The following is a 27,734-nucleotide window of genomic DNA, read 5'->3' on the forward strand; positions in this document are numbered from 1 at the left end:
TGCAGGATACAGAGGGACAGGAAATAATGGAGACAGCTAATTCCCTGGGCTAGCTGGCCAGGAATCTATCCAAAATGGCACTCAATGAGAGAAACTGTATTAAAACAAACAAAAAGATAGAGTCCTAGAGAAAGACAGTCAAAGCCTCCACATGTGTGTACACACAGGCAAGTAGACCGATACACAAGCATTCAGTGTGCATTCAAGCACACACACACACACACACACACACACACACATACTCACACAGCCAGCTGATTCCAGAATATTGATACATTTCTTTTATCTGTTATTCTTTTCAAAGCCTGACTTTTCTAGTTACTCGGGAGCATCCTGCTGTCTCTGTCCATGTCCTAAATGTCTTACCAGAGGAAAAAGCAGAGATTTTCCCTGCAATCCTGCATGATTGTAGTCACAGCTTTGACCACAGGGTTGCTCTGGCCTTTTCTGAGCTACATGGGCCCTTATGGCACACCAGGAAGCCAACACTCCTCTCCTCAGAGTGCTTTTAAAATACCAGAGATTGCAAGCTGGGCAGTGGTGGTATACATACCAGGCAGGCAGAGGCTGGCAGATCTTTAAATTGAGGCTATCCTGGTCTATATAGAGTTCATGGACAGCCAGGGCTACACAAATAAACCCTGTCTCAGAAAGACAAAAACTAAAAACAAAACAAATAGCAACAGCAAACCAACCAATGATTTCCTAAAATTATATTAACAGTCAAGACACTGTGAACATGTGCAGCACAGTAACTGTGTTTAAGGCATTAGCTAAGGTTGGCGTTTGGTGTGAGCTCTCTTTGCTGGCAGGTCCAGAGACCCGACTGATTTTCGTCAAGAGGTGTAGAGTTCCTGATGCATGTTATTATAACCTGAGTCCCTAACCTCCAAAATCTAAAATCTGAAAAACTTCACAGTTCAAAACCGGGAGTTTTCAGATTTCAGAGCATCTCCGATTTTGGGGGATAAGGGTTCTGATGCTCAATCGGATTGGATGCGTTTCAGGCAAGGAATTCTTAGCCTGTGTGTGTAAACACTTTGCTTCACTCCATCACTCATAGTACCCCCAACTCCAGGCATCTCCACTGAGCACCCAGTGGGTCCCTGGCCTGTGGGAGCCTTTCCAGGTCTATGTCAGGTTAGGTAGATAACCCTCACTGCACGCTGCTGGCAGGGGTCTGATTCTTTCTATGTGTGCAGAGGGATCCCATAGGCACCGAGGACACTGTGGGGCACCTGAGAGGTCCCAAAGCAAGCAGCCTGCTCCATTCATCTAGGCCTCTAGCAAGATGGAACTCATCATAAGAGTGCCCTGAGGAGGCAGGGAGCCAGGAGGGAACAACGTTGGGCCCTCCTCCAGCCTCCTGATTGGCTGGTTGGGCCCTCCTCCAGCCTCCTGATTGGCTCTCCCACTGCAGGGGCAGATCTGAGCATTCTGTTGAAATTCATATGTGTCTAGTCCTGTTTGACCTGTTAAAAGGATCCTTCTATGGATTGAACTGTGTCCACAGAAAGCTCATCTATTGAACCCCTGAATTCCAGAGCCTCAGGATGTGACCGAACAACATAGGGGTGCCCATTTGTGTGGCTTTGCCACATGTGCTGTGGGAGACATCGTTCCTTCCCAGGCCCCAGTGACAGGCTATCTTCTTGTTCTCTCTAAACTAGTTTTCTGTAAAAAATTGAACATAAATGCTAGCAGGAATTATACTCCTGGGTATTTATTTCAGACAAATGAAAATTTATGTCCATGCAGATGTTCACAGTAGCTTTATTTATAATAGTCAAAAACTAGAGTGAAAAAAAAAAGCTGATTTTTTTTTTTTTTTAGCAACCTTAGTTTTCCAAGTAACAGTGTGCCTTAGATGACTCTTCTTGTCAGATAAACAACTCTATTCTGCTTTCTTTAAGTACTCCACTGTGTGGCTACATCATAACATACAAAGTTGCCCACTGATAGATAATTACGTTGCTCCTTAACTCTTAAATAATACCGCCATGGGCATTCTTTTAAAGCACTTCATGAACATTTGTGTGTGTGTGCGCGCGCGTGTATGTGTGTGTGTGTGCGTGTGCGTGTGTGTGTGTGCGTGTGCGCGCGCACGCGTGTGTGTGTGCGCGCGTGTGTGCGTGTGTGCGCGCGCGTGTGTGTGCATGCGTGTGTGCGTGTGTGTGTGTGCGCGCGGGTGTGTGCATGTGTGTGTGTGTGTGCGCGCACGCGTGTGTGTGTGCGTGCGTGTGTATGATGAATAACATTTTGAGAAGTGTCAAACTGCTTTCTTGTAAGGTTGTAAGAAGTTATGTCATTTTACAGTTTGGTCAGAAATGTAGGAGTGGTTGTCTCTAACTTTTTAATCTCAGCTGTCTTGCTGTCTGCAGTGTACAGCACAATCTCAATGGATTGAGACTGAACATCTTTCTGTGTGTTGATTGGTCATCCCTGTGGCCACCGTTCCTATTTCCTGATTGGACATTTTGGGTTTTGCTGTTGACTCAAGTTCTTTATGTTTTCTGAATGCTGGTCCTCTGTCCTGTAAGCAGACTGTGTGTGTAGCCACCCAGTGTGGGTTGGGCTTTTATTGTTGTTCTTTTCATTTTTAGTTCTTTCTCAGGGTCTTATACACAGTAAAAGTTGTTGTACAGCAATTTATCAACTTTTGTTTTAAAAGATTAATAAATTGCTTGCTGTGTCATCATTCTAAAGGATTTCCCTTGCCCTGGCTTGACTGCCAAGGAAGATGCACACCTTGGGGAGTGCCCTTTCCTCGATGTCCCTGAATGTGCACACTAGACCTGTGCATGCCACACCAAAGGGAGGCAGAACAAAGCTTTGGATTTTCCCTAAGTTCTACGGCCTTATTCACTCGCCTGTAACTTATCAGGTTCTCGGTTACTGGGGAGGTCTAGCTCAAGTTTGCTTCCTTTTAGACTCTAGGAGTTCGCCAGAAATTCCACCAGCCTTTGTCTTCCAGGAAGCCCCTCTTTTCCCTTCCATGGGTCTCCTCCTAGAAGATGAGGGTTGAGGACTTTCTCCTCTGGAAGCTTTTCCTTACACAGTGGCACAAAGCAGATAGAGAAAGTGCCTGCCCTCAGCAGGTGGGCTGTGTCCTCTAGAGACGTCTTCACGCCAGCTGGAAGATTATAACATGGGGCAGCCATCTTAGCCGTCCTGGACTACTTCCCTGGGCCTTGTTAGCTAGGCAGCCACTTCGAGCAAAAACAAGGAAGTATTAGCTCCAGGCCTCTGTTAGTCCTGTGCATATGAAGACAGGAAGTCCCAGGTCTGCCCTGATTGAGGGACGTAACTGTTGGGGGCGCGGGGGGTGGGGGGAGAGATGCATGCAGACTGGCCAGCAGGAACACATGATGCTGCTCACTATTTTCGCATCTACTAGGCTATCCAACGCTCTGTGGCATTAAATATGGGCTCTCGTCCGTTCACAGTCCTACACTATACACCGTCTTCCACCTCGTCTCTCTTTCCATTGGCTGAGCAGAGCAGAGCATAATGGCAGACAAAAGAGCAGAGCCACATGGCAGACTGAACGACGGGGTCTCCTCGCAGGGGCACCGATGGACCTCAGGCCAGTGGGCTTACGTTGGCAGTTGCAATGGGCATGGAGTTTGCAAGTTTAGGCCTCCTTTCCCACACAGTAAGTCTTCATAGAGTGGTGCCCAGTTTCCTTCGGGGCACATCTCAGATCACATCTGATACCGTAAGCACCACTTGCTTTTGGAAGTCAAGGTATTGCCTGTCCTTTTATGTTTGTGTGCGTTCTCTGATTCGTCTCCTTTGAAATATCATCCTGCTCTTATTTGGCTTAAAATGCTAGCTATACAAAGAACTAAGGTCCCACGTTGTCATATTCCAAATAACTTCTTGCTTTTAGAAACCACCCCCTCTTCAGCAAATTCTTCAAGCCTTTTAATAACTTAATTCATAACCTTTCCACATATTTATTCAATGAGGCACATTTTAATTCTGGCACGCCACCCCCCTTTCCTCCTGCACTTTGATGCTACCAGATGCTGCAGGCAAAACATTTGCAATATGACCACAATCCATTTCAACATACAACTGAATGTCAGGCATTTGTTCGTTGATATAATGCCCTCTGCCTGAGTTAAAGTGTTGATTGAAATTACATGTTGGAATGTCTTGCATTACATTTAGCCCCAAACTTCCCCGTCTATAACAGATACCTGCTTCTAGCTGTTGTGTCTCCATAAGCAATTAACCATCAAGAGTGGAACTGGGCACAGTGTCTTTAGAAAACTTCTACTTTGAAAAGGGAATGTACCCCGCTGGGGAGGAGTGGCCTGTCAATAGGCATCAAGGGACTGCCAGTTGCTGTGCATGCAGCTTAACATAGATTAGGCACCACCACCAACAGGGCGTAAATCCTTACCCTTGCAGTCTGACATCTTCGTTTTGCATAAGAGCAGTTAGAGAATGGCACGTCTGGGTGTGTCAGTCTGTGTCTATTTTAGTGAAGTACTAGTGGTGTCTACAGATACCAGGGGACATTTTACAAATACTTTAGCAGACTTGGCCTTTGTCCCTCAAAGTAGTCTAAATTTCTTCTTAGCTAGGACTGGAGATAGGTGAAAGAGTATTGGGATGATGATGTTCTAATGCAAAGTAAATATCTTTGTTTGATTATATTACCTTAATAACGGTGTTGTAAGGAAACCAGGGTAGCAACTTTCCTTTGACATGACATTCCATTGGTAACTGATTTTAGTAAAGAGTCTAAACTTATCAAACCAAGCGTTATATCTTGGCAGTGTGCTTTTCTTCCAGTTGTAATTTTAAAAAGAGAAGACATTTTACTTCTTTAATTTTACTGTCACATTGCATTTCAGAAAAGAAAGATAAGAACCAAGGGGGGGAAAGTAACGTAATTACAGTAAAATTCCTTCCAAATTTGCAGTAATATAATTGCCACAAAGTTAGTTTACTGTTTAGGGAAATACCCACATGGGCAGCAAAGCCTGATCTTAATGTTTTTCATCAGAAAGAGCCACATTTCACCACTACCTGAATCCAGCTGCATAACCAGCAATTCACCATCAAGTAAATTGTTTCTTTTGTGTGTCAGTAAATCAAGGAACCCCACACTCTCTAATTTCCTGATTGAATCTAAGAATTAGTAAGATCGTGTAAGGCAGGCTATGATACTCATATTGTTATGAGCTGGCTAGATACGCTTGGATGGAGGTGCTGTTCTGACCCATCCCCTTCCTTCCTTCTTTCAGTCGTTCAACCACTAACTGTTGAAAGTCTAGTCTCCGTGTTGATTGCTCGAAAGTGAGGATAGCACACGGAGTTCTTTGAATGGAACACACAGACGATAAGGAAGGGAGCAAATGTTAAAAACATGATAAAACTTTAGGGACAATGTTTGCTGGGATTTAGGCAGTTTGAGGAGAAGAAGAGACACAGGTCATGGTATGGTGTGACTCCGCTGGAACCAGAAGGTAGGAGATGACACTGGATAGAGGACTGAGGAAGGAGGGATATGGAAGTATGTCGGGATAATTATGTGAGAATCCATGAAGAGGAGTGAACGGAGGAGTTCCAGGAAGGAGAGGGGCTGCCGTGCTGAGCCCATGGTGGCGCTCATATATGGTGAGCTGCAGGTGACCCACTCACACTTGTCATCGTAGTGAGAGATTCAGAGTTATTCTAAAAGAAATAAGAAGTGCCTAGAAGGTTCTGAGCAAAGTAATAAGCCAGCCTTGTTTATATTTTAGCCGTCATCCACCAGCTATGCTTTAGCTAGGAAGAGGACACCAGGAAAGCTAGAAAGATGCCACATGTCCCCAGAAACTGACAGCTCCAGGAGCTGACAGAAACTGGCCAGGTGGTGAGAGCTGGATTCTGTAGGGAATCTGGAAAAGAACCAACTGAGCTGGTTCATGGGCAGGTGGAGAAAGGGGCAGAGAGGTGGGACGAGGCTGAACCCTGGGGGCTTATCTGGTTGAGTGGGCTGCCGTTTCTAGAAGAAGAGTGGGCTGGGTGGAAATTAACACTTCCGTTTCAGGCAGGATTGACATGCCATGTATCATGGAAATCCACCAGGCATGTGAAGGCCTGAGATCAGGCTAATGAGAGGAATGTGAGCTCTCCAAATTTGTCACCAGCCTCACTGAAATCATCTTGAGATGATTTCTTCACCAGCCTCAGTGAAATCATCTTGAGATGAATCCTCCATCAAGATGATTCTTGATGGAGGTGATGAAAAAGGGAGAAAGTAAGACTACAGGAAGTCCCAGGAGCCAAGCAAAATCTAGCCTTTCATCTTTATGGAAAAATAGGAAGCCGCCAATTGACATAGTCATTGACAGTTTGTGGTTAACCCTGCGACCAGCTGGTCCCCACATGCTTGGGTGTTCAGTCTACGGGAGAGCCAAGCTGCTCACCTCCACCAGGCAAAGCCCACTGTTGAGTCAGCTCTGGTACCCCAAGTCCACTGCCTAGACCAGTCCGGTAGCCTTTCCCACCACTCTGCACCTTTTCAAGTCACACCCCAAGTGACCGTTGCTCAAGAGACCATAAACACAGAAGGGGAGTGGATCCTAGAGAGAGACCATTGTTCTCACAGGACTCTGTGTTTTGGTCTGGTCACACTACACTAAGCACTCAGATGATCTCTTACAGGCTTGAGAAGTCAGTGCCAGAGCCAGACTGGCTAGGTCGAAGTTCCAGGTTTACGTGGAACAAGTCATGTGACCTGGTTATTTCACCTACAGTCTCCGTGGTGAAGATTTCATGAATTTGGATGTGAGGAGCCCGTAGCACTAAGCAAGTACTTCATCAGCATCTCTAACTAGATAGACCATTTAGTAGTTCAGGTTTTTACCTGCCCAAGACTGTGGCTAAGAAGGCTGTCCAGCCTAAGTCTATTCAGCTGTAAATTCCACTTTGCTTCAGGACTCCAGGAGCTGGCTCAACTGCATGGCATTTATATGCAGTTAGGTGGGTGTTGGACTAGATTCCACGAGTCCACATTTGCCTCTTGGGTACACATCTGAGTTCACTGAAGTCTCTTGGAAGCTTGCCATTGACCATGCTGGGAGTCTCAATAGATGCTGTGATCTCTCCCTCTCCCTCTCTCTCTTCCTCTCTCTCTCCCTCTCTCTCTCTCATACACAAACACACACACAAACACACACACACACATACACCACTTATTTGTGTGTAATATCATCGTGAGTGTGTATGTGTGGAGGTCAGAGGACAATTTGCAGGAGTTAGTTCTTGCCTTCTACCATATAGGTTATGGGGAATTGAACTGAAGTCATCAACATTTACCTGCTGAGACTTCTCGCTGACCCAGTATTTTCTTTACCTTGGAGAATGGGTTTAACATTTATCAACGCTGCCTATACATGGCAGAACCGTCCAGAGACTCTAACCCTCCCATCAGTGACTCCCTACACTAGGATGGTTTCATCAGTCTTGTTTCCTCCATGATGCTGCTGAGGGAGGCATGAGATGGACACGTTCTTAAAGGCTAAGCTCAGCCACATTTGGCCTCTCCATGAGGACTCAGCACAGTGTTTATACGAATGTCACCTTGCTAGTCACCCTTATCCAACTATGAGTACTTGGGATCTCCATGTGGTGGCCTTGTCTTTGTGAGCAACCCTAACTGAGTAGCAGAAAATGGAGAGACAGCCACCTGCTGACAGTGTGCACAAGCTACCAGACCTCACTGGGTCTTCCCTTAGGGTCCTCTTACCCTCCTGGACACAAGGCGCCTTCCTTTTTGGAATCCCTATTCTTTGTCTGTGGCATCTGACCCTGAGCTTGGCCTAATCTTTCCTACCATAAGGCTCCTTCTCTTTCTGTATGGTAGCTTCAGCACTGCCCCAACATACGCCTGGCTCCCAGTCCCATTATGCTCCCAGCCTCGCCCAAGGTCTTTGGACTAGAAGGGCTCTATCTACCTATCTACCTACCTATCTATCTATCTATCTACCTACCTACTTATCTACTATCTATCTATCTATCTATCTATCTATCTATCTATCTATCTGTCTATCTATCTACCTATCTACCTGTCTATCTACCTACCTATCTACCTATCTGTCTATCTATCTATCTATCTATCTATCTATCTATCTATCTATCTATCTATCTCATCTCTCATGCATCTATCTCCTCCCTCATGCAGCCCCTGTTTGGCTTTTGCTCTTTCTTGGTGCCACCCTTGCCTAGACTTCATTACTGCACTGGTCAGATCACAGGGTCACTATTTGAATGCCTTACTCCTGACTTTAGAGGCGCATATGTTGGTGTGGGTTTTCCTAGTACTAAGCACAGCACTGGGATCCCAACAGATATTTGTTCAATGAATGGTCACACCTAGAGGTGAATCATTCAGACTAGGGCCTTTCCTCAAGGGAATAATGATGTATTGTGACAAGTGCTTCGAGCGACGTAAACAAAGGTATGTGATGGGTGTGGGCATCAGAGGACACTCCCCATACTAAAACCTAGGGAACTGGCAAGCAGCTGGTTGCCAGGACAATGACTAGAAGCACCCACTGGGGGAAGGCACTTGTCCTGGGAGGAACAGAGTAGGATTGAGCACAGGAAGAATTAAGGAGAGAGGCCCATAGGTCCACAGGAAAAGGTTGGATTATATTCTAAAAGCAAGAGGCCATTAAAGAAATGAGGTGGACAGTGACGTAATGATGGTGATGTAAAGATGATCTGGCTTGTAGAAGGGAGGTTCTGTCACCCTGTTCTCTTTCAGGCCCCACCTCCTTCTGTGCAGGCGTCTTAAGCTTTCATGGTGTCCTCAGAATCAACACCAACTTTGTTGCAGGAGAGAATCAATGTGACTTGCAGTCCCCTTTAAAGTATCCTATTTGTCTTCTGTGACTGCTGTAGTGGTTACAAATGTGGAAGCTTATAGTTTAGTTTATATACACTACCTTCTGTAGGCTCCAGTTAATCTATTTCCTTGTCTTCCCAGCTTCTAGAATTTTTTTTGGGGGGGGGGGTGTTCATGGTCGGTGATGTCACCTCTTCTAACATCCGCCCTCATCTTACCACAGCTGGAAATGGTTCTCTAATTTGAAGAGCTCATGTGACTAGATTGGGCCCACCTGCATAATTCAAGCTAAGCATATGGTTTCAAGGTCCTTAAGTAATCCCACCTGCAAGGCCCTTTCCACCAGGCAAAGTTAGATCCAGGTACCATGAGGTCATGGGCAGCGTGGTTCTGCTACCACAGGGCTCCAAGGACTCAGGAGACCAGCCAGTTGAATACTCCATAAAGTCTAGAGATTTAAGATGATATCTTTGAGACTGACAAGGAAACTTTAACATGGGATTATGTGACATAAATATTTATTTTTCGTATTGTTAAGTGTGAAGTCACAGGATGCTTTTCTAGGATTTCTGTACAATGAAAAATAAGAAGTCAGGGAACTTGAAAACTTAAGAGAAACAAGAAAGAAATTGAGAGAGAGAGAGAGAGAGAGAGAGAGAGAGAGAGAGAGAGAGAGAGAGAGAGAGAGAGACTTAGTCAATGTTCTATTACTGTGAAGAGACATCATTACCAAAGGAACTCTTTTTTTTTTTTTGGTTTTTTGAGACAGGGTTTCTCTGTGTAGTCCTGGCTGTCCTGGAACTCACTCTGTAGACCAGGCTGGCCTCGAACTCAGAAATCCGCCTGCCTCTGCCTCCCAAGTGCTGGGATTAAAGGCATGCATCACCACCGCCTGGCCCAAAGGCAACTCTTATAAAAGAAAGCATTTCAATGGGGACTTTCTTGCTGTTTCCAAGAGTTAGTCTGCTTCACCATGGTGAGAATCAGGCAGCTGTGGTACCTGAGCGATGGCCAAGACCTTTACATCGTAATCTATAGGCAGAGAGGGAGGGGAGGAGGGACAGAGAGGGAGGGAGGAGGGACAGAGAGGGAGGGAGGAGGGACAGAGAGGGAGGGGAGGAGGAACAGAGAGGGAGGGAGGAGGGACAGAGAGGGAGGGGAGGAGGGACAGAGAGGAAGAGGAGGAAGAGGAGGAGAAAGGGAAAAGGAGACAGAGAAACAGGGAGAAAGACAGAGTCTGGCCTGGGCTTTTGAAATTACAAAGCCCATCCCCAGTGACATACCATCAAGGCCATATTTCCTAATTCTTCCTGAATAATTCCACTATCTAGGAACCAAACATTCAAATATATGAGTCTATGGGGCCATTCTCATTCAATCCACCACAGATTATATATATACATAATATATGTGTATGATATATAATACACACAGTCGTGTGTGTGTGTGTGTGTGTGTGTGTGTGTGTGTGTGTGTATTTGACTGAAGAGAAAGCTTCTTCATGTAAATATCACTAGAATCTCGGTACTACTTAAGTAGGAGTTGAGGTCTTCAACTTGCAGATAATGAGCAGGTAATTGGTATAAGGATACCCAGGTGATCCACAATAGAGCTGGAATTTTAGTCTAGACCTGACATACGTTATATTATTTCCTTTTTTTGTCACTACAACAGTCAACTTACAGTCAGTAAAGTCGTGACTGTGAGAAGTGAGAAGAGCACAGAAAGTGAGAGGGTATATCTGGGTTCACAGTTGCGACCTTTCAGTTCACAATTCATTAGTCCTGCTGTTTGGGGCCTGTGTCAAAGCAGCACATCAGACAGGGGCAGAGGTAGGCCCAAACTCTTCACCTTGTCGCCAAGAAACGCAAAGGAAGAGGAGGAAGAGTTCCCACAGTCCCGTGCCGGGCGTGGCCTGCAATGTCCTAACGACCTCCCACTAGGGAGGGGTGAGGCGGCTTGCAGATGCCTGAAGTGCCCTTCACAAAGCCAGCTGTGGTAGCACAAACCTTTAATACAAGCACTCGGGGAAGCAGAGACAGGTGGGAGAGAGTTCTGGTCTATACAGTGAGAACCTATCAGAATAACAGCATACAAGCAAAACAAAACAAAGGGAACTTTATATTAAATAATCAAAATAACTGAACCAAGACAAAACAGGAATAATGTTGGGGATACAAAGAGAACCTCGGCCGTGCAGATGCCATCGCATGAAAACTGTGCCTCAGCCAGCTCTGTGCCAAGCTCTGCTCTGCATGGTCCAGGCCACAGACACTCAGAGTCCCCGTTCTGACATCCTAACCACAGGAACAGAGGTGATGGCCAAGTCTCTACTTCAAATGCTTATCTTTGAAGTAATTCCCCAAATTCTAGAGTTTAAACACCTGTTTTATGACACTATTGAAAATCTGCATGGCTATCATCATCTACCCTTTAATTATTTTTCCCATAACAAGTAATTTTCACCTTAGCACGCAGACATTCCTTTTCTTCAAGGGCAAGCCATCTTCTAAAGTGCCAATTTTATGGAAATTACCCGAGCTGATAGGTTTGTGGAAGCATGAATGGAAAGCACACGCTAGGATGGAATGGCTGGCGGGCAGGGCAGCCAGCACCTTAACTGAAGCTCATGGTCATCCTTTGTACTATCAAAGTCACATCTGAAATGGAGGCGTCCAGAGGGCCTGCCCCAGTGGGATACAGTCAGAGACACAGGTCTGTTTGTGCATCTTTATGTTTAGTGAAGGGCATTCTGGTTTGTTCTAGCTTGCGAGTGGGTTGGTCGGTCGGTGGGGTGGTCGTTTTAGTTATTTAGATGAGAAGTCAGGAGAGTCTTTCTCTGAGAATGTTTGCTTTTTAAAAAGCTATCATTTCCTTCTGACAGGAGCCTGATTTAATTAACTGTGGGCTTTCTGAACAGAATCCTGCAGTTAGCTCCGCCCCCCACCTGCAAGAGCTCACCAGGAGCAGGCACTTTGGGAGAAAAGACAAAACAAAACAAACCCAGAAGGCTTACTTGAATATGGGTATGTGGTTACTGCTGGCTTTGTTAGGAGTAGCCTGTTTCTGGGAACTGGGATGGGAGTTGGTGGGAAAATAGGACAGAAGCAACAGAAATAAAAGCATCCATCTCACATCTTGTTCAAAGTTGCAGGAGCAACTGCTCTGCGGAAGGGATGAGTTAAACTCTGCATTTCTCTCATAAAGAGTGACGTGAGGTGCTACCTTCCCACTGCATGCTGACACCGGAGCAGGAAGCAGGACGAGTAAGCGCTGGTGTCTACCTCATCTGTTAACTGACAAGAGGAAAGTTAAAGATAGCAAATGAGCCCGGAAAGGTGCATCTCCTTCTGGTTTGTGCACACGCTTTTTGACGGTGTGAGCACTTACACCCCTCCCCTCCCCCCCACACACAGAGTTCAGCAAGTAGGCATGGAAAATAATCTCATTGGCATCATGTTTCCGGCATTGCTATAACAACATCCAAAACAAGGCACACATGAAATGGTAGCGACATCTATTCTAGTGCTGTGGGGCTTTAATCACAGAACAGTTGTAAAACCTTTTGGGAGCAAAAATATTTCTGTGTATCTATGCAGATGCTTTCTTCTAACAGAAACACATGCCGGTGCACACACACACACACACACACACACACTCACACACACATATGCATCCGTGCATCCCAACACACAAACTTACTACTCATGTACTTCCCTCACCTACACCCCCACACCCGCCTCTCCTCCTCCCTACCCCCCCCCCCCACACACACACACACTCATGCAGAGAAGAGCCTTTTCTTCCCTTTCTTTTTCTGTTTTTTAAGTCACAGAACAGGTTCACTCACTTTTTGTGAGGTTTGGAAGTGTAGCTGGTAGGTTGTGGTCACATCCATTAGACGCTGAGTATGCTTGTTTTGATTTGCTAGAAAAACATTTTCTGACCTTGGGAATGAAATCATTGAGTTGTCTATTTGTTTATAGCCAAAGACTTACTGAGGGCTCTGGCCCTGTGTCAGTGGATCTTTGAAATCCTGGAACCCATAGTGAGTGGGAGTCACCCCACTGGGGCCAGCACCATTCAGGGTGGGCCTCAGTGAGGCCCCAGAGTCGGTTCTCCCCACGACTCCCCAAGATTCGTTTACATGTATCACATAGCAAATCATTCATGTGGAGCGGGTGGTTGCAGACGGGCGGCAGAGCATCTTGTTCTCTGCTGACTTTCGGTGAGGAGACAATTCACAACTTGCCTCTTCGTTAGGCTTGATGATGAAGCCCAAATGAGCCTGGCTTTCTCCCCCCCCCCCCCATCCAAAGTGTCCTCAGTATCAGGTATCATGTTTATAATATATTTGAAAGTTTTAAAAGCAGCTACCTCCAATCAATTAACAGTACATCCAGTTGAAATTGTTAAGCTGTTGGGATTTTGTTGATTTCATCATCCTCTGGACAGATTCTGGAAGTTTCTAAACATGTTTGTGGACTGCTCAGTTTTATAATTTGTTCATAGAGTCACATCATTGCCCATTGTTCTCTGGAGTAATTGATCCAATAGCAAAGGCTCGGTTTCCTTTTGGAGCTCAGCATGAAGCGGAGGCTTGCTGAGAGCAGTGCGGCTTTTCAAGCACTGCCCGCCTGCGGTCTGATGCTAGTGGCATTTTGCTGTAGAAACAGAAGCTCTCCTGTCTCCTTCCATGGGTTTCTGTAAACTGTAAATGTCTTTTCTTGGAAAAGAGTGGATGGTGAATTGGATGGGGGTGGGGCGAGGTGCAGTGGAGCCTTGTGGGTGGCTGAGCACTGGAGTTGACAAGATGGGAGAATTGGGAGTTTGAGACCAATCTGGGGCTAGATTGATAGTTTCCGTCTACCTTGGGTCAAATGGTGAGGTGCTATCTCAAAAGGAAACAAATACATAAATTAAACAAAAGTGAAGAGGATGTCGGGAAACCCTGCTCAGCTCCCACAGAGAATGGCACAGAAACGGGAGAAGCAGCAGCTTTGAGGGTGCTCAGTGAGAGTCTGTAAGAAGAGGCGCGACTCTGCCGCCCTGAGCAGGACCAGAGCCTGGCTGCCTGCGCAGAGCCGCCAACCTTCATCTGTTCTCCGTCGTAACCTGACCTCTTAGTAATGCAGTCTTCTGTATCCCACAAGTCCAGCAAGGCCCCAAGCTGCTCTCTCCCTCTCGCAGGCAGGCAGAGGTAAGAAATGGAGATATTTGCTTGTTTGTTTTTCTGAAAAATGAGGAAAGGGGCTCAGTGACTGCAGCAGGATTTCTTACCTTCACAATGGTAAGAAATGGAGAATTAAGTCATTTCATTTGTGGTCCCTGGGTAACTGTCAATGCCAAAATAAGGACTGTGGGCATTTGGCATTTGAGGTCATCTCAAACTGTGAAGAATGCAGAGATGTTGAGTACAGCTTTGGAAAGGAACCTAGGGACTGCAGGAGGACTGTGGAATAGCCACAGGATAATACATTTCTTCTTTATGAATTGGAAATAAGTATGCATTCTGCTTAGGTAGCTACTGTGAGAAGCAGTGGGGAGAGTGAACACAGAGCAGAAGGTCAAAGGGTGCCGGGCAATCGTACGTAAAGGAGCAATGCTGGCTGTGACCTGAATAATAAGTCTCAAGTTCAGTAATGTGGCTGAGAGCGTGGTGTGGTTGAGATTGCTACACTTACCAGCAGAATGACTGAACCAGCTCCTGAATTCTTTGGGCTTCTGTCTGCTCATGGGTAAGCTTCGTGGCTGTGATAGGACCTGAGGTGCTGCAGGGAAAAGGTCCCATCCCATGACTGCAGCCTAATAATGATGTTCATCAAATGGTAGCTCTTACTGTTTACCCAGACTAAGATAAGTTGCCACCTTTGCCCTTTGTAAATCAGAAAGAAATCCTCTCATACTTATAAGCTATTGTGTTCTGGGCTATCAGTCAGCTGTGGGCTGAATGAGCTCATTGGTGAGATAAGAAATGTTACTAGGAAGCCGTGGAGCATACCTGAGGAGAGAGGCAGTCACGCAAGAGCCCTGAAAGACCGTTTGTGGGGTGGTGGTGATCACACCACCATTCCAGCCTGCAGGACATTTTTGAAGTGACGACAGGGTGCAGTAGAACTAAATGACATAAGGATAACATCATCTGGAAGATTTTGCAAGTGCTAAAGCACAAAACCTGCTCTCCAAGCCCTGGCCTTCACTTCCCCTGTATCTCTCTGCTGGTGAGAAAGGGAGATTCCTTGGTCCTAGCCTTACAGAAGCAGGTTGTGTGGTTCCTGGGTCCAGACTACATGGAGTCAAGTGTTCCCAGAGCAAATAATGAAAACAGGCTATAGCTAGTCTGTCCGTGATGTTTTTCATAAGAACTAGGTAGAACATAGTGAGGGTCAGGGTTTATTCCCAATACTGACCAAAACAAAAGTATACAAATTTGTATTTGTATGTTGTGTTGTCCTTGTGAGTAGAGCAGGACCAGCCAGGCACTCTTAGGAGTTTCGTGCAGCAAGATCACATTGCACCTTAAAATTCCCTGGCATGCAATGGATTGTCTATCATTCATCTGTAGGAAATGATAAAAATTAGCATTCTTGACAGTAATGTACCTAATTAACAGATCTGAGCAAGGTATCTGATCATTGTTCAAAAGTCTCGCATCTACAAATTCCTCTGCACTCATCAGATGAGTCCACAAGGTCGGGCGTTTTAAATTTGACGTGACTTTGTCTTTGGAACATGGTAGCGTGGGACTGGTTCTCTGCGCCCCTTTGCATGCAGGGGACATAACGAAGTTCAGAGTAATGGAACAAGCTGAGGACGGAGCACGCACCCACGAGATTGTGCTTAGCGTTCCATGGGACGCCAAAGGTCTCCTAGTCCAGACTGCCAGGTTCCTGTGTAGATGTCTCTGTCCTCGGGGCAGGGAAAGAACTGTCTAAATCTGAGTCTCTACTGTGTGAGTTTAAGTTCTGAAAGCAGCCACATGTCACTCCACACGCAATAGGGAAAGTAGATGACGACGACGAACCAACTCTAGATAAGCTGGGGCTTTGAAGCCGCAACATCAAATGCTCATCTGATCCGTAGCGCTCTGCAGTAGGGGTTAGGGGGAGGCAGAGCATCTGAGGAGACACCTTTCTCCCACTGTTGCCTAAGCACAACCTCACCTGGGGCAGAGGAGAAGGTGTCTTAGTTTAGGTTTTATTACTGTGAAGAGATACTGTGACCTGTGACCACGGCAACTCTTACAAAGGACAATATTTAATTGGGGCTGGCTTTCAGGGTCAGAGGTTCAGTCCATTATCATCATGGTGGGAAGCACGCATTGTGCAGGCAGACATGGCGCTGGAGGAGCCCTGTGTTCTACATCTTGATGAAAGGCAGCCCAGAGAGACTGGATCCCACACTGAGCAGAGGTTGAATATATATATATATACATACATATATATATATATATGTATATATATATATGAATACACACATGCACACACACACACACACATATATATATATATACACATATACATATGTAAAGCCTGCCTCCACAGCAACACATTTCTTTCAATAAGGTCACATCTTCTAATAGTGCCACTCCCTATGGGCCAAGCATTCACATATGTGAGTCTGTGGGGGCCATTCCTCTTCAAACCACCACAGAAATCCATTCTAAATTCTCTAAAACTTAATGTATTCTGGCAAGATGATATGCACCCATAAACCAGCACTTGGAAGGTGGTAACAGGAAGAATAAAATGTTCAGAGTAGGTTCAGAGTACATCACAGGTTGGAGAGCTAGCCTGAGCTATCTAAGACCCTATCTCAGACAAACAAATAAAAACAAAACCACAACAATAACAAAAACAACATCGTTTTAGGCCTAAAATAGTCAAACAATTTATAATGTAGAAACTATTGAAATGGTGCACAGGTATTTTACTAGAAGGAAGCATGGAACAGAGAGATGATAGTAGCTGACAGCAAATACTCAGCAGATTGAATTTATGTATTTATACACATGCACATATATGTATATGTATATATATATATATATGTATATATAAACAATAATAGTCAAAGAAAAAGGATATCAACTTGAAAGTGGGGTACCAAACGAGTTGGAGGGAGGGGACTTGGGAGGGACTGGCGAGAGAGAAGAAAAAGGGAAAGGGATGTAATTATGTTTTAATTCAAAATGTATTAAATTTCTGATAGGAAAAAAAAATGGTAACCAGCCTATTTGCTCAGAAGAGAGGTTGGCCCATATGGAAAGGCTTATAGACTTGAAGCTCCTGAAACACTTTTGTTGGAATGGAAAACTACCTGTTTTGGTTGCATATTGAAATTGTGACATACAAAACAAAAGAGACAGACTAAAAAGAAGGGAGACAAATATTTAAGTTCTTTGATATTAAATTAAATTTCTAATGTTAAAACCTTCACAGACATTTATGGAGATTTTACTCACAATCTTCCTAAACTAGGAACAATCAAGATGCCTCTCCAAGGTGAAGGGGTAAAATAAACTGTGGTGTGCGCACGCAGTGGGGCGGAACCCAGCTTTAAAGAGAAGTGAGCATTGAAAAGAAATGGGAAAGCCTGAAGCAGCTGCAGAGTCGAGTGTTTCAACCCCATGGCGTTCTGGAAAAGGTGAAGGCAGGAAAAGAAAACGAGAGCTGTCAGAGAGGGAGAGAGACAGGGATAAATAGGCAGGCCGCAGGATCTTCAGAGCAGTATCATTCCCAGTGTGCTACTGTCCTGGTGAGTGCCTGCCACCACGCATTTGTCCACACTCAGAAGGCAGTCCGGCCCAGGGGCGCATGCTCGCCTGTAATGCCAGCATTGTCAGGTATAGGCAAGAAAACCAGAGCTTCAAAGTTGTCTGGCTACGTACGGCGCTTGAGACTAGCCTAGTCTACATGATCCTCTGTCTCAAAAAACAGAATAAAATAAATAGGATCCTAGTATGGATTTTTCAATTTGAACTTATACAGTGATTTTGCCGAGCAGTTACAGCAGACATCCCACAGCAATGTAAGACATCGTAGGTGACATGGGTGTCAACGTAAGATGTCGTAGGTGACATGGGTGTCAATGTAAGACGTCGTAGGTGACATGGGTGGACAGAGGAGTCAGGGAACTGTGGAGGTTACCTGCTCAGTCCCTTCAAACCTAAAACTGTATTCCACTCCCAAAATCCCAGCCCATTAATTTAAAATTAACCCATCCCAGATAATTTCTACATAAAGAAATTTCAAAGAACTCATGTGCCTAATCAGCTATTTGGGAAACTGCATGAACTGAGCGAGCTCCTTTTTCAAAGGCAGCTGAGAAAACCCAGATACCCCAAGTGTGAAGCAGCAGGCCTCGCCAAGGTTCAGACATCCTGGCCAGCTAACACCTATTGCAGGCTCAACAAAACCCTTCTGATGGGGTTTAGGAGGCACAGTGGGGGAGGGGAAGAGGAACCAAATTCTTACTCAAAGAATTAACAATTTGGAACGTGCACAAGAGTGTCAACAAGTTATGTAGATCTTATCAGCATTGCATTTTTGGTGCCTCTCAGCTCTCCAGCCAGCTCTCCAGCCAGGCTCCACCAGCCTGTCAACACCTCCAGCATCCCACGCCTGGCCTGTGTGGGCGGGCGGGCGGGCGGGCCTCTCCACACCTCTGGAGGCTCTCTAGGCCAGCACTCCTTCCCCAGAGCCCATGGGAACGGGGGTCTGACTTTCCCTCTCCACTCAGCGCACCCTATAGGCTGTGTGTGATTCCTGGGCCCCGTTCTGTAGCTTGGTTGGAGCCACATTTTGAAAAAAAGAACTGAAAGTAGGAAATGCAGTGTCCTTGCGTTTCGGTGAAGAAAATGTCAGAGTCTCAACCCTGTGAGAAGCAGCTAGGCAGAGTCGTCATGGAAGGAGCATTTAAAGTTTCTGTATTAGTAGACAGAACTTCATGATCATGCAGAGTTGTGCTGAAGGAAAAGGGACGGCACTGTTGAGTTCTTCCCCACGCCCTGAGTTGGGGGCTCTGGGTACAGGAGCCAGAGCATACCTGTGCACACACGCTGCCATGCACGTGCATCCAGCACACGTACGCCTTAAGAGCACAGAAAATGTTAGTTTGTGTCCTGGCTTTCTTTTACAGTCACATGTTCACCTTGCAAAGCTCAGTGACCGGCTCTCCTCTTGTTCTCCCTTCCAGGCAGCCTTAAGTGCCTTGAAACAGTTTTCTGAACAAGGACTGGAATCAATTGACGGGGCGGTGAATGTTGAAAAGGGGTCTCTTGAAAAGTGAGTAAATCCCTGTTCAGTGGTTTTTCTTTTGTATCTATACAAAACATGACACATGATAACTGTATGGTTTAAAAAAAAACCATAGAGTAACATCTAAATCTTACAGAATTCTTCATACCTCAGTTAAATACAGATGAATGAAAAGCATGTATACAGTCATAATCAACTTTTCTACAATGTGGCTGTTCTAAGCTGTGAATTGGCCATTGTGTCTGCATTTTAATGCCATGGAGGGAAATCAGGACAGTTCTGCGGACTGTAGACAGCTCAGAGCTGACGGAGGGCCATCCTCACTGCATACTGCCAAGCATTCTCTCACAATTCAGTTTTTGAACCAAAAAAAATTGCACTACATTTCATTGAGCAACTGAGAGAGGTCCGAACGGGGTTGGAATGGCCCCTGCCCGTTTTTCCTGCATTTGGTTTTTTTATTTTGTTGTGTGGGACATTAGCACATATGCCACAGAGAGAGGAGTGCCAGGGACTCAGCAAACATGCAAATGTAATCATTGCCCCTCAACACTAGCTTCGAGCTTTTTAGGAGATTTGACTGTAAGTTGCTAAGGAAGGAACTGAGTTTTGGGTTTCCTTAGAGACCCAATTCATATTAGCAAAGTAGAAAGTCAGTTATATTTACAGTATAGAGTCTAAACATCTTCAAAGCAATAATAATAGCTGGTGTAATCTCAGAGCACACAGAAGATTCCATCAGAATTAAAATTAAAACATAGAAATAGGAAGGAAAGGGCAGATATGTTGAGTCTGCAGTTAAATGAACATATCAAAAAAAAAGCACAAAGCAAAACACATTTGGCCATTTATATTAAAAGATAAGAAGAGTGTGAAAAGAAGACATTTGGTAAACAGGGATGGCAGTTTAGGTTGCCTATAGATTGGCAAACATTTATAAGCTAATTTAATCAAAACCGTTTCCACATGATCTCATCAGCAGACCATCTGAGCATAAATATTGTTGTTTCACTTTAAAATGTCACTTTTGTGGTGACCTTTGAATCCTGTGTGCCATCTGCTAATAAACATGTCTGAAGATGTGCAGCTCAGACCTCAGCTCTTGTTAATGTATTAATCTTTCAGACAAGCCAAGCATCTGAGGGAGAAAGCAGACAGTAACCAGGCCACGCCGGGCTCCATCACTCAGGACTGCAAGAAATCAAAGTCGGCCATCTAGCAGCTCCCGGAACCCACGGCTGCCACTGAGTCCACATAAACCTGTCAGCACGCACGAGGGTGTCTGTGTTCTAGGAAATGAATGACTAATACCATTATCTGAGTCTTATGTGAAGACAACACTATTCTAACACAGGAGATAGTGTACATGGTTCTGTTTATTCAACTGGGGGAAAATAAAACTTTGAGCATTTCCCTTGGAACTTGAGATCAGATCATAACTCACTTGCCCAGAGGCAGCAGAAATCTGATCCACTACTGGAGCTTAAAAATAACAATTAATGAAAAGTGTTCGAAACAAGGCTACAGTTTTAAAATGACTCATAAAGAAGTTGGGTTTGATTCTGTCCTTGCAATTGCTTTGTCGTGGCAAGTGTGTTGTTCTAGTCTCTCTTGTTTGAAATAATGCTTGACAATTCAGAAATTAACCAATGATGTGCTGTGGAATGTGATGCTTGTCTTCATATAGTCTCACAGTTTCTCTTTTTATGCAGATATTTGTAACCTTCATCTTGCACACACACACACAAATTACTTTAAGGTGCATAGCACAAAGATGTAAGCAAATAATTTTTAAATCAGGTCCGATAACTGATTTAAATATAAATAATACTAGGAACGAGTAGTTTCCATATATTTCAGGACTTTTAAAAAGACAAAATGAAACCAAACGGAGCAGTTGTGGGTTTTGCGTTATAGGACGCCATCAGCCATCAAGGGACGTCTGGCCTCTGTCCGTTGCTCCAGGAGTCTACTCTGTCAAGGAACTTGTGCCCACCCCTATCTGTGTGCTGCTGCTACTCACCGTTTGCATCGAGTGTCTTTAGTAACTGCCTCTGGACTTGGGACAGTGAGTAGGATCAAGATAAATACTGTACATGGTGGGGAAGGGAAGCCTGTTGGAGAAACTTCTAGCCAACCACGCTCTGGACCAGCATGTTGGAATCCAGCGTGGGGCAGATGCAGTAAAGATTTTGGTCTGTTTCTGTATGAGTTGTTGTTCCTTCATTCCCTTACTCCCGCCTTTTTAAATGTCAGCACTGAGAAATCTGTGGGGAAGGTCACCACCCAGCCTCACTGTCCTGCCCAGCCACGGAATTTAAAGTGACTGTATCTGCGAAACTGCAGGCGTCCTCCTGGGTGACTGGGGCCTGAGGAGGGCCTGGTCTGGTCAGCCCCTGTCACCTCATCGGTCAGGCTTTCTCCTTATTGATTTGCAAACATTGTGCAATGGGAAAACACTCTGCAGTCTAGCTGCTCAGCCCAACCTGACAATAGGAATAGAATTGTGTAAGATTTCAAAAGCAAAGCCACTACACATCTCAATCCGGCTGACTCACACGACTGGAGAATAAACACACAGGGCCATAAGGAACTAACTCCAGGGTTAATGACTCCCATGTGGGGAAATCCAGCGGTACTGGGAGGGCTGGGTGCCCTTGGAGGAAATAATCTTGGTTACATAAGGCTGGGTCCCAGTGAAAAGAACAACACATTTGTAGAGTTGGGGTTCTCAGTATGTTTGTCTAGGCACAGTCCTGCTGAGTAATCGAGGGCACAGGGGCTCCTAACTCATTCATTCTCTTGGCAGGATGAGGGCCCTTGCTTAGGCAAGGACTCAGCCACCTGAGGCTGCGGCACCTGGATGAGGAGAAAGCCCACTTCCTGCGGGGCTTCTGAAGCCATGCACAATAAACACCACAATCTTCTACAGCATCAGAGAGCTGGGCATGTCTGTGGGAAGGTGGGACGCTCAAGAGACACAAAGGTCCTCAGTTGTCACCACTCGGTATCTGAAGCATTTAACCTGGGCTGCCCGGGAAGCCGAATCACTCAAAGCCCACAGAGCGGCAGCGATGGCGGGAGACTGGACATTTGCATAAATGTTGGTTCCTCATCCAAAATCCTGCATCCCTACCTTCTAGAACTGCACAGAAAGGCACCGGAGTATTCATGGAACAGTAATCTGAACAGCTTCTGCTTCTTCTGCCTTTTTTTCTTTTCCTTTTTTTTCCTGTTGAATTACCAGTAAATGATGGGTGGCCAGGCAAGGCCCTCTTGCAGTGGCTGGGCTCCACAGCCGACGTTATAGATCATTAGAGGGGAAACCATTAAGTAGATTTATTGAAAGAATGTTTCTTCAGCACAAGGAGATCTTTTTGATGAAAAATGGAACTCATTATTCTTTACAGGACACAGATTGACTTATCTCCTCTATCAGTTACAGTGTCTGCTTTCAGCTTGTCTCAATCAGCACAGAGCTGTGTAGTCACTTCCTAGGGCTGAGGCCAATGTGCTTCATGAAAAAGGTTTGTTTTCACATTTTAATTGGAAATACAATAGTGCGTTCTGGAACTCTGACTATCTTTTCCACTACTACTTGCCAAAGATCAATGGTGAGACACCACCCATCAGGCCATGACAGACAGGCCTCCCCTTTCTCAGGGTAACCCCTCTAAGAAGCTGTCTGGCATCCTTCTCCCCAGAACACGTTCTCAGTTATGATCCTCTCCCCCTCTTGAAATTTTAACCAATGTTGTACACCATGGAGTGAAAGATTCTGAAAATTTTAATCTTGGGGGCTAGTGAAGACCCAAGTTCTGATCACCAGCCCCCATGGAAAGGTTGGATGGAGTAGCATCTCTCTCTCTCTCTCTCTCCCTCTCTCTCTCTCTCTCTCTCTCTCTCTCACACACACACACACACACACACACACACACACACACAGGAGGCAGAGACAGGCAGATGAAAAAAGATCTCAGCAGGACAGTCTAGCTAAATTACTGAGGCCCCAGGTTCTGTGAGAGACTTTGTCTCAAACAAACAAAGCAGGAAGCAATTGGAGATTACACAGCAGCCTCTGGCCTCCATGTGCAAATACCCACACGGACACCTCTCTCTCTCTCTCTCTCTCTCTCACACACACACACACACACACACACACACACACACAGAAGAGAGAGAGAGAGAGAGAGAGAGAGAGAGAGAGAGAGAGAGAGAGAGAGATTAGCTTATTGTTCAGAGTCTCCCAGAATGCCTTGGTGGCTTTGGGAACATGTCCAGCCCTGTGTACTGGTGTGTGAGTCCTGATGGTGTGAGTGAGGACAGGAACTGCCCAGAGCTTGCTCTGTGTCTCTTTTTCCAGCTTTGCCCTGAGTGCATACGCCTCTTCCTTGGGCCTTGTCCTTGTGGAATTAGAGGCTTATGCCACTGCACCTACATTTCTAGACATGCACCTTATCTCACATAAACGTCTTCCATTTCTCCCCCATGCACATTTACTGGAATGAACACTCTTTAACCTTATCAGTGTTCAGAGGCCAGTGACTTCTGCCTGAAACAATACTTAATCCAGTCAGTACTCAGTACAGAAAGTTGGATATTAGCATAGTAAGCACTTGGAAAATGTTGACTGGATGAATAATGGAAATGTCTGCCTCAAGAAGATTCCTCCCTGAAGGTGTGAGCGACAGACGACCTGGACCAGAAGCCTGGCCTGCTTGGGTCAGAGAATAAACTAAGTGTCTTAGCATGTAACGCCACTGAAGTCACCTCACAGCTTCCGCCTTCAGCGCTCCATCCAGCACCTGGGAAAGGAATGGAGGAGCATGGAGAGCTGTTGAGAGTGTGCACATGGGGCTGAGGAGACGACCTAGGAGGTGACCCAAGTCCAATCCCCAGAGCCACCAGGGAGAAGGAAAGAGCGGACTCCTGAAAGCTGTCCTCTGATCTCTATTCGTGCTCTGACAGATCTGTGCATACACACGCACCACAAAGAAATACATGAGAAAGCAATAAATAACCAAACATAAATGTGCACACATATAAAAAGGAAGCACAGCATTTCAGCCCACTAATGGGTAGCAGAGGAAGAACAGGTTACTGACCTACTCTAGGAACCTAGTTTAGATGTTGAATGAACCTCCTGCTCTCATTTTCACATGCATCAAATGATGACACCCCCCAGAACTGTAGCTCAAACTTCTCTCCCACAGTCACTGACATTCTGTCTCCAATGGTTATGAAAGTCTCATCAAACACTTGAAAGGGTTCTTCCCTTCACTGCAGTTAGGAAAGGAAAGGAAAACCGACAATGGGAGATTTGGTCCAAAGCCAGAGGGTGTTTCACAGATCCAAAGGGCAGAACTCCAAATGCCAACTGGAGCCAGGAAGTAGAACCTTAGGTGGAAACGTCTCTCTACGTTTCCCCTGCTGTCCCTAAACCAGCTCCTGCTTCCTACACGCACCCATGGGAAGCATGGGCAGGAACAGAGTCCTAGTGCACAGACCACCCCCCATGCACACTGTCTTTCTCTTTTGACTTCATTCTGGAGTCTTGGGGAGGCTGCTACCTGGCCGCCCACCGTGGAACAGAAGCTTACCCTCATTTACCTCACACCAGTATGGCTGCCCCCAGGTGGAGTCCTCATTTGTGAAGACAGAAACGCCGCTTAGCATTGCAACCCAATAGGTAGCTGCCTCTTGGCCACCTGGCACACGTTGCCAGGGAGGTAAGGTACTTTTTAAGCATGTGCTAGTTCTTACTCTCAAGGTAGTTGGCAGGGAAGCTTAAATAACTGAATACCATCCTCCCAAGCATCACAGACAGCTTTTAAGTTTGTCAAGATTGTACGACTTTGCTTGACTGTTTAATCCTTTCAGCCTTTGGTTCCAAGGCTCTTATGAACAGCAGAAGTATCGTGAATGAGTCATAAAACTACGTAGAGCAAAAAAGGAAAACATTTTCAGTGATCTTAAATTAGCATATTTTAAATAAGCTTCCTCTCCTTCACCTAGAACAGTAACAGGGAGGTGGGGCAAGGCAGTAGCAAGGTCCTCCACCCTGATCTCTATACATCAAACAGTTCGAGGCAACTGAGAGGTTTTGATAGAAGAGAAGTTTGAGTCCATAATGGAGAGGGGTACACACGGAAACAACCTTGGTTTTATTTTCATGCAAACTTTACTCACTGGTGTTCAAAGAAGGGAAGAGACTTGGTTGCTTGAGTTATTAGGAGACAGACAATAGACAGAGCCAGAAATTTGGATTGCAAACTAAAGTGCCTTTCTTGGAGAAGAATGAGGAAATGTGCTGCTTTGGAGGAGGGCTCTGATGAGAGGAGAGAAGTCTGTCTTCTCATCAGTTTCAGGAATGAAGAGTTTAAAAAAAAAATCTCCCTTTTCCTCTTGAGCCTCCCCCAAACCTCCCACATAGAGTCATTTTCCAGAATGATCCTTAGCCACTGGTCATACCTCATTCTTGAGCACAGAGAAAGGAATACGGTCTGCTCAGTGTGACTCATGAGCACCCAGCTTTGGCAAAGACCCAGACTGGATGTAACCTCCAAAGAGAAGCTCTTTCTGAATCTCTGAGAGTAGGAAAATAGCAGGTTGCAGCTTCTACAGTTACCCAATCGAATACACTGTAGCTCTTCATTAGCTCCACTGCAGCTACAGTGTTTATGGATGAAGCAGTGTGAAGACCCAGGCCAGCAGCCACAAACATAGTACCAGAAAGACATTCTACCCTCTCTCTATGCCTGCTTTTCTTAAAGTCGTGCTTGGCCTGGCCAACTGTAACCAGGATGCTGTAGGAATCCACTTGTCATGTTTTCCCCCTGGAAATCCTTGTGAACACTGAGGTTTTCTCGGCATCAACCTCCTCCTCACCACCACTTCCAACCTGTCCGACTGTTGACATGTTTCTTGTGAACACTGAGGTTTTCTCGGCATCGACCTCACCACCACCTCCAACCTGTCCGACTGTTGACATGTTTCTTGTGAACACTGAGGTTTTCTCGGCATCAACCTCCTCCTCACCAACACCTCCAACCTGTCTGACTGTTGACATGTTTCTTCTCCATTCACCATCAAAGGAGCAGTTCTGGGTGTTGATAAGAGAGTCTGAGCTGTGCCTAGTAGCCCATGCCTATAATTGCACTTGAGAAGCAGAGCCAGGAGGATCTCTACGAGTATGAGTTCAAGGCCAGCTTGGTCTACAAAAACAAAAAAGTTCCAGGACAGCCAGGCCCTGTTACACAGAGATACCCAGTCTTGAAAAATGACAACAACAAAATAAAGTTGGGTGTCTGGAGTACAACTCGAGGCACCCTCCTCGGTCAGCTCAACTGTCTGTAACTTCAACTCTTCTGGGCTCGGCAGGTACCTGTACTCACATGTACAAATCTATACACTCACATATACATAATAAAAAAATAAAATAGTGGAGTTAGGAGGCTGGGGTCAGATTACCAGAGTATTCAGTCCTTGGCCTTCCCACTCAGTCTCTAGATGTGTAAAGTAAGCTTAAGTTTCCTCAACTATAAAATCAAGGTAGCAGTGTAGTTATATAGATTAAATAAATTAATTCTGTGAGTCAATATATCTAAAGTGTTTTGAGCTATATATGGCACAGAGTAAGCACTCATAAACATGACTTATGATTGACTAGAAGACATCAATGAATTAATCAATAAATATTGATCAACTACTGTGGGCCAGAAATTATAATTAGGTGCTTGGCTGGGGAAGGACAGGGATGAGTAAGGCCCCAGGAAGAGGCAAGGGCAGATGGGAAAAGCTAGCGCAGACCTAGGACGGTGTGCAGAGACCCCGGAGTCCTGGAACAAGCCTCTAAAAAGCCTTGAAAAACAAGGGCTAGGCTGGCCATGGTGCCCTTGTCACACCTTCTTAGAAGACGGAGGTGGCAGGCCTCAGCGCTGCATCCCCACGTGGGGCAGTTTAGGCCATCCAGGCTCCTGATTTGGAGAGCTGGGCAGGCAACAGCAGGACTAGTGCTGGACTTCCTGGAACTGACATAAGCGTGGGATGTTTAATAAAAGGTCTGGTAACAGGCTGAGTGTCAATGCCCAGGATAGAAGGTAATGTAAGCAGTGACCATTTGAATGATGCCTTACTAAACACCATCTAGATTAGTAGTTCTCAACATGTGGGTTGTGACCCTGTTGGGAGGTGTCACGTATAAGATATCTTGCATATCAGATATTTACATTATGATTCATAAAAGTGATAAAATTACAGTTACAAAGAAGTAATGAAACAATTGTATGGTTCAAGATTGTCACAACCTGAAGCACTGTATTAAAGGGTCACAGTATGAGGGAGGTTGAGAACCACTATTCTAGATAATTAAGGACTCAAGAAGAGCAGAAGGGTAATGGGCAGAGCCTTGGGAAGCACCAGAAATTAAGGGGTGGGCTGAAGAGAGGGGCTCGTGCAGGGACATGAGAAGAAGTTAGCATAGTAGGAAGACAGTGCCAGGAGCGCGGGATGAACGAAAATGCAGTGAGAGACTGGGGCAGGTAGGGAGGCGGCCCATCAGGACCAGGGCGGGGCCTTGGAGCACGGTTTTATTGTCCTCCCTCCCTCTCTCCCTCCCTCCCTCCCTC

At 45.6% G+C, this 27,734-nt stretch overlaps 1 protein-coding gene across 8 annotated transcripts in view; it reads left to right on the forward strand.

Moving 5' to 3' along the window:
* Stau2 (staufen double-stranded RNA binding protein 2) overlaps positions 1-21,315 on the forward strand; it is a 274,556-nt gene extending 253,241 nt beyond the window's left edge. For all 8 annotated transcript variants that reach the window (XM_052175921.1, XM_052175917.1, XM_052175919.1 and 5 more), the window contains 2 exons: positions 19,046-19,134; positions 20,233-21,315. In XM_052175921.1, coding sequence (XP_052031881.1) covers positions 19,046-19,134; positions 20,233-20,326 — 183 coding nt within the window. In that variant the 3' untranslated portion in view covers positions 20,327-21,315. The remainder of the gene's footprint in view (positions 1-19,045; positions 19,135-20,232) is intronic.
* The last annotated feature ends 6,419 nt before the right edge of the window (positions 21,316-27,734 follow it).

Source organism: Apodemus sylvaticus, chromosome 3 (genome assembly GCF_947179515.1).
Source record: "Apodemus sylvaticus chromosome 3, mApoSyl1.1, whole genome shotgun sequence".
NCBI lineage: Eukaryota > Metazoa > Chordata > Mammalia > Rodentia > Muridae > Apodemus > Apodemus sylvaticus.